Raw genomic sequence first — 14,556 nt, 5'->3', positions numbered from 1 at the left:
CTTTTATTTCCCCCATCTTTCCTTCGACTCTTTTTTTTACCAACTAACACTGTACTCTTTCCTTTTTCATCACTTTACTACACCTTCTTTCTTCTTTTGACTCGGGACGGGCCAGTCTGAGGGTCTTCGTAAGGACCCGGCTGTGAGTCTGTGGATGGACCTGGTTTTGGGTCTGTGGATGGAGCTGGTTCGCGGTCTGTGGATGGTAGGAGGACGGTAGTGGGTGGAAAACGGTTCCTTTCGTTGAGACCTCCAAGAAAGATAACGCTCCGTCACCTTTGATCTCGAAAACACGCACGTTCTACTTTCAAAAACACCATCTCAGGAGAAGGAGAAGGCCGAGGAGAAGTCATTTAATGATCAAATTAATTAAGTATTAATCCTTAATTTGTTGTGCATTTTATTAAGAATTAAAAACGGGCGATTGGGACGCGTCTGGAAGAAATATCTATTGGTGATGTCAAAACTTTAAGAGCGAATATCTCGAAAACGGTCGGTCGGAGGAAAGTATCCTCCAAGGCAAAATGAATCAACTGGGCGAGACATACCTATTGGTGAAGTCGAAGCAAATACCTTGACAACGAAGTGTCGAAAGAGGGTACTCATACAAGGCAAGTGTAACCTCAGGAGGGCACATATCTATTGGTGATGTCAAAGCTTTCAGTGCAAATATTTGCAGAATGGAGTGTCGGAGGATTTCGAATGTATACCAGGCCGTCTTTAAATGTTTAGGTGTAAAGAGCATCCTCCCCATTAATCATCTACCAAGAAAGTAACCCAACCATTTACTAAGCTATTCACTTTAAAAAATGCACTTTAGCTGCACAAGAGTTGTGTACAATTTGTACGTTTTTTATTCATGTGTGACATTTTCAACTAATTCTATGCGAAATTAAATTACTCACTCCAGGCCCTCTTAGGCATATTCTGCGCCGGGATGCGAAAGGTCATCCTGAGCCCCCCTGTCAATAGAAAAACATAAATAAACCAATTGAATATGTTGTTGAGATATAAGAATTATTCACATCCGAGCACGATAAGAGGTCGAGGAAGAGGACTATCGTTGGTAGAAATTAATTTATTTGGTTGAAACCTTTCATTAGAGTACCATAAAGGATAAAGCCACTTCAACCCCCCCCCCCCCCCCCCCATGCCAAACTCCGGCAACGGTGCCAATGAGATTATTTTCAATCGGATATTCTGATTGTACGTTGAATTTTAGTGAAATTCAACTACTCACTTGTTTGTTGTCTTTTTTCACTTTGATGCTTTTGCCGCATTTTTGTGGTTAGCACATGTGACTTTTCAAAGTCAAAAAAGTCCATGTAAATGAAAAACCAATATCACCACTTGATAAGAAATGAAAAATTATATTAAATAGATATGTCGGAACACTATTTTTGCATTTTCCAAAAGTTGCACGAAAAGTAGCCGTTTTGGCGCGGCCGCTGGCGGCGGTCTGGTTGGTCCTACAGATTTGGTTGTTACATGTTAAATGTATAAAATTTTGTGGACTACAATTTTGTATAGAATAGTTTTTCTTTTAAAACGTACCGTTTTTGAGTTATAGGCGAAAATGTAAAAATGCGGCAAATAATTTGCGGTTATTTGCGGCTGCCGCAGTTAGCTCACCTCTGGCGTGCTAGCAAAGTGAAAATTCAGATTCAGCGGTTCAAAATACATATAAAATCGTTGAGAAAAAAACTTCGGGAATTTTTTCCTAGAAACGTCAGTTCTGGAACTCCAGTTATTGTACTAAAAGGTTTGAAACAGGGTCGAAAAGTAGGGAAACTAGTAAAGTTGACTACTGTGGGTACGGTCGGAAATTTACTTCAAGTGCTACATTTACTAAAAATACACAAATCTGCGGTTATAAATTTACTGCTATATTACTGAAAATAACATCCTACTTGAATGCACGCATGCGCGAGATTTACTGCAGTTTACTCACTTTACTTCTGAAAAATACCTGGTGTAAACGAAGTAAATGTAAACACGTTTTGAGGTTATATTTTTGTGAAAGTAAAATAGTGTGAATTTTTCTGAAATATGAACATGGAGACGCGAGAATTAGTTTTAGTAGACGTCGAACACAAAAAACAATATAAACTAATGCTGAGTGTTGAAGATCATGCAAGGGCAACACAAGGTATGTTAGTATGTAAACCAAAAAAGATGCATAATTACCTACAATTGTTATGTATTCATATCAATTATATATACAATAATTATGTTACTTTGACTTACTAATATTTCTCTAACTTGTAGACATGTTTAGACAGTTTAGTGCTAGACGTCGAACTGTGCACACGTATTTAACGTACCTATACTGCATTATCGTTTAACGTTGTAGCGGCAGGCTGTGAATTCAAATGAAACTCAAATAAATATGTCCATTTTTTCAAATACTTAACATAAATGTAGTGTGGCTGTGGTGTCAATTAATAAGTTTATCGCTAAATATCCATTCATCTGTTAAATCCAGATTTACCTGGGGCTTATCTTAAGGCAAGTTTATCGGCGCCGTTATCGGTTTTAACCCGTAACAAGGACGTGTACTATATTTATTAAAATGCCGGTCGATTGTCCAAAATGCAACCGGAAAATTTTGTATGATGAAGATATTCGTTGTGGGAAATGCAAATTACCATTTCATCTCTCCTGTGTAGCGTTAACCAATTCAACAGTGGACAATTGGATCTGCGAATTATGCACCACAATGGAAATAACCCAGCCAAATACAAACAGTAACTTTGTACTGTCTGAATTTCATTTTAACTCCCTACTCCTACAGCTGTCTTCACTAACAGCCAAAATGGATGAGAATAATGCATTACTTCAAAAACAAAGTGACCAAATTAGTAAATGTGCTAGTGAAATTGTCTCCCTGAAGCATGAAAATACCCAGCTCAAAGAACGTTTATCAATACTCGAAACTCAGTCAATCCAACAGCCTCCAACTGGGGAATTAATGTATGAGCTCCGAGATAGGATTAAACGAGAAAAAAATGTTGTTATTTATAATCTCAAAGAAGCGGATAATTCAGACCCTACTCAAACCGATTATGCTGTGGTGATAAACCTACTCAAGACTATAATTTCCATTACTGAAAATGAGGTCGCGTCGGTTATGCGATTAGGGCAAACTAAAAACCCTACGAGACCTAGACCCATTAAAGTGACGCTCTCCATGCCGGAAGTCGCCATCAATATCCTAAGAAACAAATATATTCTCCAATCTTCATCGTACCGTGACGTGAAAATTCGATCGGACTTAACAAAGCAACAAACAACGCACTTAAGGCAACTGAATGAACAATTAAGACAACGAAAACTGAAAGGAGAAACCAACATCACAATTAAATACAAGAATGGCGAACCTACTATAGTGTCATCTGAAGAATCAAACAAACGAGGAAGAGAAGAATTGATTAGTCCCGCACGCCCATTCAAAGCGGCAAGGTCTACAATACCGAAATAGCAATCACAGTTCTTCTCACTAGTGTTTTGGAACTGTCAAGGATTCTCTAACTTGTTTCAATTTCTACAGGCCTCAACTTGGACTTATCAGGTAATTTGTGTGTGTGAAACCTGGTGCACTAATAAGACTTTATCTCTTCCATATCATTTCAATAGTTTTAATTATGTAGTATCACCCGCCATTAAAGAACAGTTGTTGAAAAATATAGAAGTTACTCATTTGATAAAGATATCTCCCAACTTCAATTGTCCACGTACGCATTATTTACGCGTTTTTTTTCATATGATGGTAATACGTCTAATTACCTAACCTTTAAGTTACCCATACACATGATACGATTACTTTCGCAAATAAGGCTATGCTCAAGGAAAGTGATCACCTTCAAAATACAACAAATTACCTACAGAATATACACAGACGAGATGTGCACCCTTTGTAATCTTAATGATATGGAAACTCTAGAGCACATAGTTATTAAGTGTCCTATGTTTCAACCATACCGGGATGCTTATATCAGCCATATTAAATCTGTTCAGGACCTTTTGGACAATCTTAACAACGAGTCTACACAAATCACCCGATCACTTTTTAATTTTATTACCCAAAGTCTAAGACTACGATCCTTTATCATGAATGAATAATTGTTTTCGTTTATCTTGGACCTAAATTTTTTTATTTTTTTTATTTTTTTGTATGAAGATGTACTAAAATTAAGTTAAAACTATGTAAAACTATACAGGTAGGTACATTACAATAGGTAGTTACTATTATTATTATTTTCCTTTGTAAGCTTGATTAGTGTTTGGTAGTGTAGGTATGTTAGTTTAACGCTAAACCCTGCAATAAGTTTTTTTGTTAAGAAAACTACTAAATGCAATAAAAAAAAATTATTATTAAAAATTAATCTAACTTGTAGACATGGCATTTGCATCTACTTTATTGCAACATGCTGTAATTAATGGAATGCACAATAATGCCACGGAAGATCACACGGATTCAGCTGCTGATGTCGAGGCTGCTGTGCATGATAATCCCACTGAAGGTTACACAGAACCAACTTCGCCACAAAGCGGATACGATACTGATGGTAAGTACACTGATAAGTGAAATATTTATAACAAGATTTGTACTTAGATTTATGCCGTTGGTCCTTTGAAGGAGTAACTTTGTTGTTAAACCTGTATGGAGAAAAACAGGATGTATTAGTGAAGGGGAAGGTGAAACAAAAAGCTTTTTGGAATAGTATTGCCGAATTAATGGCTAAACATGGTTATACGTACACTGCCAGTCAGTGTAAGACAAAACTTGCAACTTTGAAAAGGCAATATAAAAAGGTCAAGGACCATAATAAAGTATCGGGAAATGATAGAAAAGATTGGCCGTATTTGGAAGTAAGTATTTTGTATGGATACACATAAATATTTATGGTATTATAATTAGGCAATGGATGAAATATTTTCTTCTCAACCATGGTTAGTACCAGTTTCTTTAGCCAGTAGTAGTAGTGCGAGCGTAAATAGTGCTGCCAGTAGTAGCTCTACCAGTACATCAATTACACCTTCTACCTCAGCAACATGTGCAATAGCGAACAAAAATTCACCAAAAACGGAGGGGAAGAAAAAACAATCACCAAAAAGTATGAACTCATAAATTTAAATGTTTTATTTTTTATTTCGCTTTGTAGAGAATAGAAAATTGGTGGACATTTTAAACAAGTTGCGAGAAGATAAAGAAAAGCATCATAAAGAAAGAATGGAGAAAAGTACAGAAGCATTAAGTTTATTACGCACACTTGTTGATAACATTTCGAAAAAGTAATGATACTAATACCTAATTATTTTTATTAATGTATAATAAATTTATTTTCATTCGTATCCTCGTTATTTGTAAAAATCATGCACCAATTTGCATAGGTAATTCAGCAGCGATTACATCCCGTTTTCTTATGGCTACATCTCTTCCTCCACCATCCGGTTCTCGTGTTGCCAGTATTTCCACAGCACTTGCATTATTTGAAATAGCTACAGCTAATGGTTGAAATTGGTCTTGTTTTAAAAGGCAGATATTGTGAAGAATGCAACACGTTATGATGTACTTTGGTATAAGATCTTCTCGTGTCATTGGTAGAGTATCTAACAATCTCCGCATTCTGCCTTTGAGAAGTCCAAATGCCCTTTCGATTGCCATTCTTGTAGATGAGTGACACATGTTAAAATTTTTTTGTATGTCTGTTAAATGACCATTGTCTTTAAATGGTACCATAAGATGCTTATGCAACTTATATGCTGCGTCTCCCAAAATGTGTACATCATCTGGAAATTGTGTGTCATTTCTAAAAAATTCTGGTAAATCCGAGTTTTGGAATACTCGCTGATCATGGACAGCTCCCGGATATCCAGTGAAACAATGAATAAACATTCCATTTTCGTTACAGACGGCCTACAATAAAAGTAGTAAGCTAACAGCTAACTACACAAGCATGTACCTGCAGAAAATAACTACCTACCTGTAATTGCATTGAATGATACCCTTTTCGATTCACATAAGCTTCTGCATTATTCTTAGGAGCAGTTATGCTAATATGGGTGCCATCAATTGCACCTATAACATTTGGAAAGCCTTTTACAGCTCGAAATACTCTTATACTTGTTTCCATTTCATCTGCTATTGGCCATTTTATAAATGTATGTACATGATCATTTACTACTCTTCTTACGGAGATAACGGCAGTTGCTTTTCCGACATTAAAACGATCCGATACAGATCTATTAAAAGGTCATTGAAAATAGGTAGATAAAAGTAGAAACTGTAGACCCACCTATAGGAATCAGGTGTTCCAAGAATCCACAACGTAAGCAGCAATTGTGTTTCTGGGGATACACTTGGTCGTCCAGGTTTTACCACGTTTTCACTAATTTTTGGTCCAATTAAAGACAAAATAAAGTCAAATGTTTTTCGTTGCATTCTACAAATATTACAATTAGTGACTTAATACTTTAATTGACCTTATTCTTATTGTATAGTAGGCTAACAACGACCCACTATACAAACACAGACAGCCGTGCTGTACCAGAGGCTTACTTGGGATTTGAAACCCCAGAACCCTTGTAACACACAGTTTGAACTAACTATATAACTCCATACCTACCTAAAATGTGATTGGAATTGATCATCTGAATATAAATGAACCACATTTTCCACATAATGTTCAATTCTCGTTAAACGAGTGGAATCACTCACATTCATCAAATGTGTTAATACTAGAAATTCATCATCATCAGAACTTGAATCGTCCAAAATACTCAAAATATTATTAACAATTAAAGGAACTATACTTTCAGAATCCATTGTGGCAATAAGGCAATATACACAATAGAGAATAATTGAGGTTAAGTAGGTATCAGTTGTCAAAAGCATATAATTGCAAAACAAGCGGTCGAAAATTATTACAGCATCTTCAGTATTTTGAGTAAAATTTAATAAATAACCGCTTTACTGCGATTGCATTACTTTAATTACTGATACTTTTTGAAGTAAATTTCCGACCGTACCCTGTATATACCTTTTTAAAAATCATGTATGACGTTTGCATTGTGCGGAGGTACAAATTACCACTCATACCCTATTTCTAATTATGTTTCCTTCATAAGAAAATTTTTTTGGGGACGTTTACCGTAAGTAATAGGTAAAACAATAAAATGAATAAAATGGCAGAATATGATGCATCAAAAATTCGCATGAGAGAACTTTTTTCAATTTATCTTATATGGCGGTAATGCTTTTATGCGTTATAGTTTGATTTTAAAAACAGAAAAAGCCGTGCATGGCGTTTATATCCGTGATTCAATTTGAGTAATTTTGCGCCCCTTCTTGTCTGCGCCTCGCCGTAAGTGAAGAGTTACACCGCTTACGCCTAAGCCGACCCTGTTCGTCCGAACAATGCGAATGCATTATTGCAAACCGCAGTTACTCTCTGTATCCGCTCGATGAAGAATTTTGATGTTAAGAGGTTGGCGAACTGAACAAATTATATGTGGCAGCACTGGTTTGCGCTATGTGATTGGCCGATTGGAGGATTGCGGGACGACAACGGCTTGTCTTCGCCTTCGGCTGCATGCTGCATTGCCTGCATTTCAAGTTCAACTGCATTCTGCAATCGAAGCGTGGTTGGTGATGGCGAGGCGATGTTTCTGTTTAGTTTTTGTCGGTTAGTGTGAATGTTATGGCCATTTTTAATTTCCTGCTGTCCTTAAAACGAAACTATTAGGTAAGAGTGTATTTTATTATAGAATTTGTAATTCTCCGTTATAAATCTGCGAATGTGCGCAATTACATAGCCGGCTTGCTGACAAAAAGTTTGTTCATCGGAATAAACTACAAGAACTGGTATCTGTTATACTACGCCATAACTTTATTAGGTATCAAACAAAAGCAAAGCAACCGCCTGCGTCTTAATCGGATTTTTGCAAGCTTACGATTTTGCCTAATTGTGCTGCAGTTGCATTAATTCCGTTGCACATTTTTGTCGTTTACGATTGATGAAGTACTGCAGTTTACAGGTTTTATTGTGCAATCAAGGTGACCCAAGGAAACGACGAAATGTAAGCATTGGATTTGAAATCGTTGAAATGCATAATTACGCACGTGGTGTAAAAAGAAATGGAAAACTTTTTTGTTGCAGTGTTGCACGTGATAAAAGTAGAACATGTTGATTTTGCCAAGAACGACAATGTATTTAAATAATGTGCCCAATATTTGAGGTAAATTTAATGATGCGAGCAATGAAAAACATTTGTGGGGTTATTAAACTTAGTTTGGTTATGATAGGTTTTCATTACCAATTTACTATTGTTGTCTGTGTTACAGGTGGGCATTTTACAATAAACAATAATGCAAGAGAGCTGTGTAGTCCTTCCACTGTACCATCCGCTAGTAACAAACCATTCTCGGGGCGTTGTGAATATCCAGACTGATCTTGACCTTAACAAGAAAGCCCATGCAAATGATGCAACTTAAAATGTAAGTTTTCACGCTTATCTTATAATAATAACATAAAAGCCGTGATAGAATTGGTTCTCTTGCGCGAGTTGTTGTCTGACAGCACTGTTGAGGTATAAAAACCACCGTAAGTTGCGACAATAAAACTGTCTGGTTGAAACGTATACGAGACCTTTTGGGCGAGTGACATTGTCACTCGACAGTGCTATCAGACAGCAACTTGCATAAGAAAACTTGCTAGTCTATCCTCGCCTTAAAGGTAGCGAGACTAATTGACATCTATCGAAAAAGGCAAGACCTTGAACGAATTGTAATTTTTGGTCGAAGTTCCAAACTCGGCCAGGTGGTATTTTTCTTGGATGAACCATAAGTTTTACATGGATGCATTTTTGATTTAATGTTAGTGTTAAGCTTTGCTCTCTTTAATTTCCACTAACCTCAAAAGAATTGTGTGAACTTGGAAGTGCTTGTTTTACTTTTGCATTGCTTTTTCGGAATTGCAAGTTATTCGTTAATCAATGAGGGGTCATCCACCAAGCAAAATAGTGTAGGGGAAAGTGGGGTACATTAAGCCATTTGTTTTACTGAAATATGTTTTTGCATTTTGTATGTTAAATGTTTCTAGAACATAGATTGTAATGCCTTCACAATATTTGGAAAAGAAGTCTAATTTTGGAAATAAAATAAATCTTAAATCTATTTTTGGACCTAAACTGCCTCCTAGTAAAGTAAATGCACCTATAACGGGTCGCTTAAGGACGTTCACCCATATTTCTCTCGAAGTAGAACAATGACAAATGATGGCAAGCCAGATTCTAATTCGATCATCTTTTGTTTATAATAAACAATGGATATGTCGCAGGCTTATTGCAAAATCAGTCTTATTATAATACACCTAGGCTTTTTCAATACGACCAGGCGAATTGTGAAACGACACGAAAAATTGGGAATCTCACAATTTGACTGATAATTTTTAGGCGTATTATGATTCGCCTGCAGCTTGTTAGTCTTACTGTTAAAAGAGAACCTGTTTTACAATACGACTACTTGAAATCCGCCGTATTAGAATACGGCTGGCGGTACGTCAGGCAAATTGTATTTAATCATTCACTTTAAAGAGGTTTAAACAATTTAAAAAAATAATTATAGATTTGGATTATTTATTTATTACAGCATGGTCCGCTTTTATGACATTTGCTAGTACATTGCATATGAGCTTTAAAACATAAATATTTATTACTGCGACACTGTACTTTGCTTGGTTTGCATGAACACTTTTTAAACCCCTGTCCTTCGAATTTTTAACATAATCTTAGAGCTTCTCTCAAGGAAATTGCTTTCCCTTCCGGAATATTAGTAATTACTTCATTGGTTGGTCTAGCTCTCCATAATATTTGTTTTTATCTACGAACACGTTGCATAAATTAACACTCATTTCAAGTACAAATGTTTAGCACTAATATCACTTAAAATTCTGTAGGTGCACAAAACAAAACACCTAATTATTAGCACTGTGGATTGTTTTTAATGTGCCTGACGTACCGCCAGCCGCCAGCCGTATTCTAATACGGCGGATTTCAAGTAGTCGTATTGTAAAACAGGTTCTCTTTTAACAGTAAGACTAACAAGCTGCAGGCGAATCATAATACGCCTAAAAATTTTCAGTCAAATTGTGAGATTCCCAATTTTTCGTGTCGTTTCACAATTCGCCTGGTCGTATTGAAAAAGCCTAGGTGTATTATAATAAGACTGATTTTGCAATAAGCCTACGACAGATATAACGTTAAAATGCACCTTTTAAAGTACGTACCAGTAGATAATTCTAAACACTCTCGGGAGCATGTACAAATAATGAACACCCCTTATATGTGATGAACCAATAATGGACCCCCCCAATGTTGGAATGATTTTATATACTATTTAAACCTGGATTTCGACAAGAAATGTTAATAAATTTTTGAGAATATTAAATTGGTATTTTAAGAAATTGTGGGTTTGGTTTTACATAAAATACACAGTCGTGCAAAGAGTATTATAATACATAAACAAGTTTCCAGTTTCCAACTTTGGGTTTACTTTCAAATCAGTCGTCTACATCTTCCAATTCTAATGCCACGTTAATATCTTCTGCTCGCGCTTCCGGTTCACTATGTTGACCTTCTTGTCTTGTAGTTTCTTCTGTGGTTGATGTATTTTCTTTGGCGATGCTTTTCCAGATTTTATAAAGGCCTTACATCTTCATGTGCACTTTTCCAGCTTGATTCTTCTGTTAAACACTTTCTGAATTGAGTTAAACTTGTTTGGGCCAATTTTTCCTTCAAAAGCTTCAGTAGATTCCTAAGGGATATTTGGAGTTTTTTTGATTGTGTAACAGGAGTAGTGTGCTTGGAAATTTTTTCGAACTGAACATTTCTCATTCCAAACGGACATAAACATTCTTAATTGTTTCTTGGCTAATATGAGATAAAGCTTTCTCAAACATTTTCACGAAATTCTGTTTTTGAATTCTAGTTGAATTTTCAATCTTCCAAGTTTGCACCTCATTTTTTGTAGGCAAGCTTTAGGGGTCTAGACCCCGCAACGTCCAATGGTTGCAGAAGTAGAATTTGCGAGAGAATTTGGGTATAGAGCACCTAATTCTATGCCATTACTAGCACAGAAATTAGACAAATGAAAAGTTAAATATGATGAATGACCGGTTTTTCGAGCCAAGGGTTAAGTGGTTATGTGGTTTTCCGAATTTTCATTGGTTTTAATGGTTTTTATTCCGTCCCATTCTTACACATTTGTACCTACTGCTTACCCACTTAAAATTAAACTTTAAATTTCTTTAGGTGAAATAAGTTCTTACACAATCTAACTGAGAATTCTACCGAGTATCATTTGGAATTTGGGGCATTTTCCCATTTTTCTCACGTAGCCAACAATACATTTGATGATGATTTTTCCCTCGATTTTTCCAATAAGTTTGTATTTCAATAATATGTTTCATTACTGTTTTTGGTGAAATAACAGTTGCTATACGCTGTCCACCCAACAGAAATAGTTAAGCCACTCCTACAAAATTTGGGCCAATGTAAGCAGCAACCAGTTTTACAACCACAAAATTATAAAAAGCGGAAAATTTGAAAAATCAAATTGAAATGTCACTTGCTCAAGACTAATTATGGCGCTATCTCTCTGAACATAACTCGTGGCAAAAATAGTAAAACCTGCAAACTGTTAAATACATGTAAATATGCACCATAAAAACATTGTTTATATTGAGAAAAGTACAAAAAAGTATTATTACAGCAGCACAAAGTTTTGAAATTACAAGTGCACTTGAATATAAACAAAGGTACATAACAATTTAAATCCTGTATCGCTTCACTCGGATTCGGACTCCGTTGATGTCGAGTCATCTCCCACATGAATTACTAATGGCTCCACTACGATGTCCATTAAAATGTCAATTTGCCACATTTTTTCCTCTTCACTTTGAGCATGGCGAATTGCGTTCTTCCAATTTTCAGCAGTAACATGTTCCACTGCTTGTTGAAATAGTGGACGTGTAACACTGCCAAAACTTTACTCAGGGTAGGTGGTTTATTTCTTTCAAAGAAAGAATGAAGCAAACGTCAAAGAATACTTTTAGTTCCGGAATCAATATTGTCCAAAATTGTTCGTGGTCGATAATATTTTTTAGGTGAATGAAGTTCGTGTACCTCTGTATACTCCCGAAGAATCTTGTAGACACTCGGAATGCTTACACCTAAATTACACAATAATAAGTAAAAATAAATGTGCCTAAGATGAAAATTACCTGCTGCTTTAGCCGTAAACTCAACTTTATCCGTTTTAGATACCTCCTGGTTGTCTTCCGAATATGCCTTGAAGATATTTAAAATGCCAGTTTTGTCTTCAACTGAAAAGTGCTTGGCAGAACGTTTTTTCGGTGGAGAGAAAGCAGCACCGGCGACATTCATGTTTGCGTACAACTTTTCTAAAAACAGGCATGTAAAAATCGTGTATAAAATTTTATAATAAAACTCACCTGACTATCTTTAGAATACACCGACGAGTCTTTATAAAGATTATTTTGTGTGAATAAAGGAGATTAATGGCAAATTGACGCAAGTAAAGATGTAAAAACGTAAAAACCGGCAGAAACGCAATAGGCAAGATGACAGATGACAGATTACCCAATTCGGCCAATTCGCTTTACAAGTGTGATTGTGGCTTCAAAAATTACACCAATAACAATGTCGTATTCAAATGTGGCGGTAATTGTTGAGGAGGGGCTTAACTATTTCTGTTGGGTGAACGAACTATAGTAGATTCAGAGCTGCATCCATACATAGACATTTCAGGATACGTTTCCCGTAGCTAAATCATAAAATGGTTGTTTTAGTATGCTTAAATTTAGTGTTAGTTTCACATTTCAAATGGTGTGGGATATGATTGCAGAATTTAATGAAAATCCATTATTATGCTGTAAAGAAAACCAGACATGCAGATTTTGTTTTTATTTATTTCTTATGTTATTTGAACAGATACAAAAATATAAACACTTTCTCATTGCTACTATGTATTTGAACTCTGCAAGACAGTGTTGAAGGATTTTCGTTTCTGAGAAATCAACTTTGTTTTTTTATATGGCACTTTAAAAAAGCACACTCTGTATTGTGTACCGTAAAACGGGGTGACTTGAAAACGATTTGAGATACTTTGGCCTGTAAAAAAGTTGCTCTTAATGCTAGACCTACCAAAAATATGCCAAATTGATCGTTTTGGCTTCATGGTTCAGCTGATATCTTTGTTGTTGAAATAATTGATCCTAAAAAAAATTATTTATGTCTATTTTCAAGTCACCCCAGGATGGGGTTACTTGAAAAACAAACGTTGGATTTCAAATGTTTTTTTAAAGTATATCATCTCTGGGGGCTACTTGAAAACCAAATTTAAAAAAAAAATAGAAATTTATCAATTTCCCACATTTAATAAGGTAGATAGAAAAGAAAAAATTTATTTAACAACAAACAGAAACATAATTCTTCGACAACTATAAAATCAGGCCTTATTTACCTACTTCAACTTATTGCACAAAAAAAAACAACAAGTTAAAAAGTAATCGTAAACGATTTACATAAAGCGCATTTCCACTTGCATTCATTTCCCATTTGTAAGATGCAACTTCTATAAAATCGTAAAAATCCGGCCACAAATATGAAAGATAGCGCTGCACATGGGCAATCCATTTTTGTCGTGCTACTTAACGTTGGGCAAAAAAATCGATTAATCGATTATAATCAAACGATAATCGATAATCGGGTTTGATTATTCTATTAAATTAATCGATTATTTGATTAATCGATTGTTTGATTAATCGATTATTTGATTAATCGGTTATTTGATTAATCGATTGTTTGATTAATCAATTATTAAGTAAATTTTAATTGATTATTATTAGCTGGATCATCAGTTTACGCAAAAAGGAGCACTCACAGCTCACAAGTATTATTTTATTTTATAGCGGATGTTAAAACGTCACTTTAAGCAGCTAAAATGAATTAAGATTGTATCATCAAAACTAAAGCACACCTCATCGGAGAGTAAGCTGCCTAATCATTTATTTTTATTTATTTATTTTTATTTTTGACCTTCATTTTCAAATGGACAGGGTTTCAGCCAAGGCTGTTCTACCAACCAACCCACTATGCATTTGCAAATATCCATGCCCGAACCCGGATTCGAACCAGGGACACTTTGTTGATTATTGATTAATCGATCTGCCTAGTAATGAACGATTTGATGAAAAGAGTAATGGAATTATTTTTTATTTTTATTATTAAATAATTAACGTATTAATGCATACAAACAGATATTTATCACTCCTTGTATGTGACAATCGACTTTTGATTAAACGATTAGGTGATTAATCGATTATTTGATTAATCGATTATTTGATTAATCGATTATTTGATTAATCGGTTATTTTTGATTAATCGATTATTTGATTAATCGATTAATCAGTGTAATCGATTATTTTTCATAATCGATTATCGATTATTCAAACCCGTAATCGCCCAGCCCTA

At 35.3% G+C, this 14,556-nt stretch overlaps 3 protein-coding genes and 2 long non-coding RNA genes across 7 annotated transcripts; 3 read left to right on the top strand and 2 right to left on the bottom strand.

The window, feature by feature from the left end:
- The first annotated feature begins 1,812 nt into the window (after nucleotides 1-1,812).
- LOC116179065 lies at nucleotides 1,813-4,511 on the top strand. Of its 2 annotated transcripts, none has more exons than XR_004146949.1 (2): nucleotides 1,813-2,149; nucleotides 4,398-4,506. XR_004146949.1 is itself a non-coding variant. In XM_031498772.1 (2 exons), exon 1 carries the CDS (start codon nucleotides 2,573-2,575, stop codon nucleotides 3,479-3,481), a length of 909 nt encoding a protein of 302 aa, XP_031354632.1. In that variant the 5' UTR covers nucleotides 2,286-2,572; the 3' UTR covers nucleotides 3,482-3,571; nucleotides 4,398-4,511. The 2 variants fall into 2 exon arrangements, 1 of the variants encoding a protein (XP_031354632.1); XM_031498772.1 differs by lacking the exon at nucleotides 1,813-2,149 and adding an exon at nucleotides 2,286-3,571 and having other exon boundaries at nucleotides 4,398-4,511.
- A 2-nt stretch (nucleotides 4,512-4,513) lies between these two features.
- Nucleotides 4,514-5,356, top strand: LOC116179066. Its single transcript, XM_031498773.1, has 4 exons — nucleotides 4,514-4,568; nucleotides 4,616-4,872; nucleotides 4,922-5,117; nucleotides 5,166-5,356. Exons 2-4 carry the CDS (start codon nucleotides 4,738-4,740, stop codon nucleotides 5,297-5,299), a joined length of 465 nt encoding a protein of 154 aa, XP_031354633.1. The 5' UTR covers nucleotides 4,514-4,568; nucleotides 4,616-4,737; the 3' UTR covers nucleotides 5,300-5,356.
- Nucleotides 5,245-7,027, bottom strand: LOC116179063 (putative nuclease HARBI1). 2 transcript variants are annotated; one of them, XM_031498770.1, is made up of 4 exons: nucleotides 6,630-7,027; nucleotides 6,300-6,446; nucleotides 5,967-6,246; nucleotides 5,245-5,920 (listed from the first exon to the last, which is right to left on the bottom strand). In XM_031498770.1, the coding sequence occupies exons 1-4, from the start codon at nucleotides 6,896-6,898 to the stop codon at nucleotides 5,375-5,377; spliced, it is 1,242 nt and encodes a 413-aa protein (XP_031354630.1). In that variant the 5' UTR covers nucleotides 6,899-7,027; the 3' UTR covers nucleotides 5,245-5,374. The 2 variants fall into 2 exon arrangements, with proteins under 2 accessions (XP_031354630.1, XP_031354631.1); XM_031498771.1 differs by having other exon boundaries at nucleotides 5,988-6,246.
- A 586-nt stretch (nucleotides 7,028-7,613) lies between these two features.
- Nucleotides 7,614-12,458, top strand: LOC116179732. Its single transcript, XR_004147022.1, has 3 exons — nucleotides 7,614-7,748; nucleotides 8,348-8,500; nucleotides 12,324-12,458. It is a non-coding gene; the product is annotated as an uncharacterized LOC116179732 (long non-coding RNA).
- On the bottom strand, nucleotides 12,124-12,942 carry LOC116179733. The gene is made up of 3 exons (XR_004147023.1): nucleotides 12,516-12,942; nucleotides 12,285-12,464; nucleotides 12,124-12,233 (listed from the first exon to the last, which is right to left on the bottom strand). It is a non-coding gene; the product is annotated as an uncharacterized LOC116179733 (long non-coding RNA).
- Nucleotides 12,943-14,556: the final 1,614 nt, after the last annotated feature.

The sequence above is a fragment of the Photinus pyralis genome, unplaced genomic scaffold (assembly GCF_008802855.1).
Source record: "Photinus pyralis isolate 1611_PpyrPB1 unplaced genomic scaffold, Ppyr1.3 Ppyr1.4_LG8, whole genome shotgun sequence".
NCBI classification, from domain to species: Eukaryota; Metazoa; Arthropoda; class Insecta; order Coleoptera; family Lampyridae; genus Photinus; species Photinus pyralis.
This window is presented reverse-complemented; position numbering and strand designations above follow the sequence as displayed.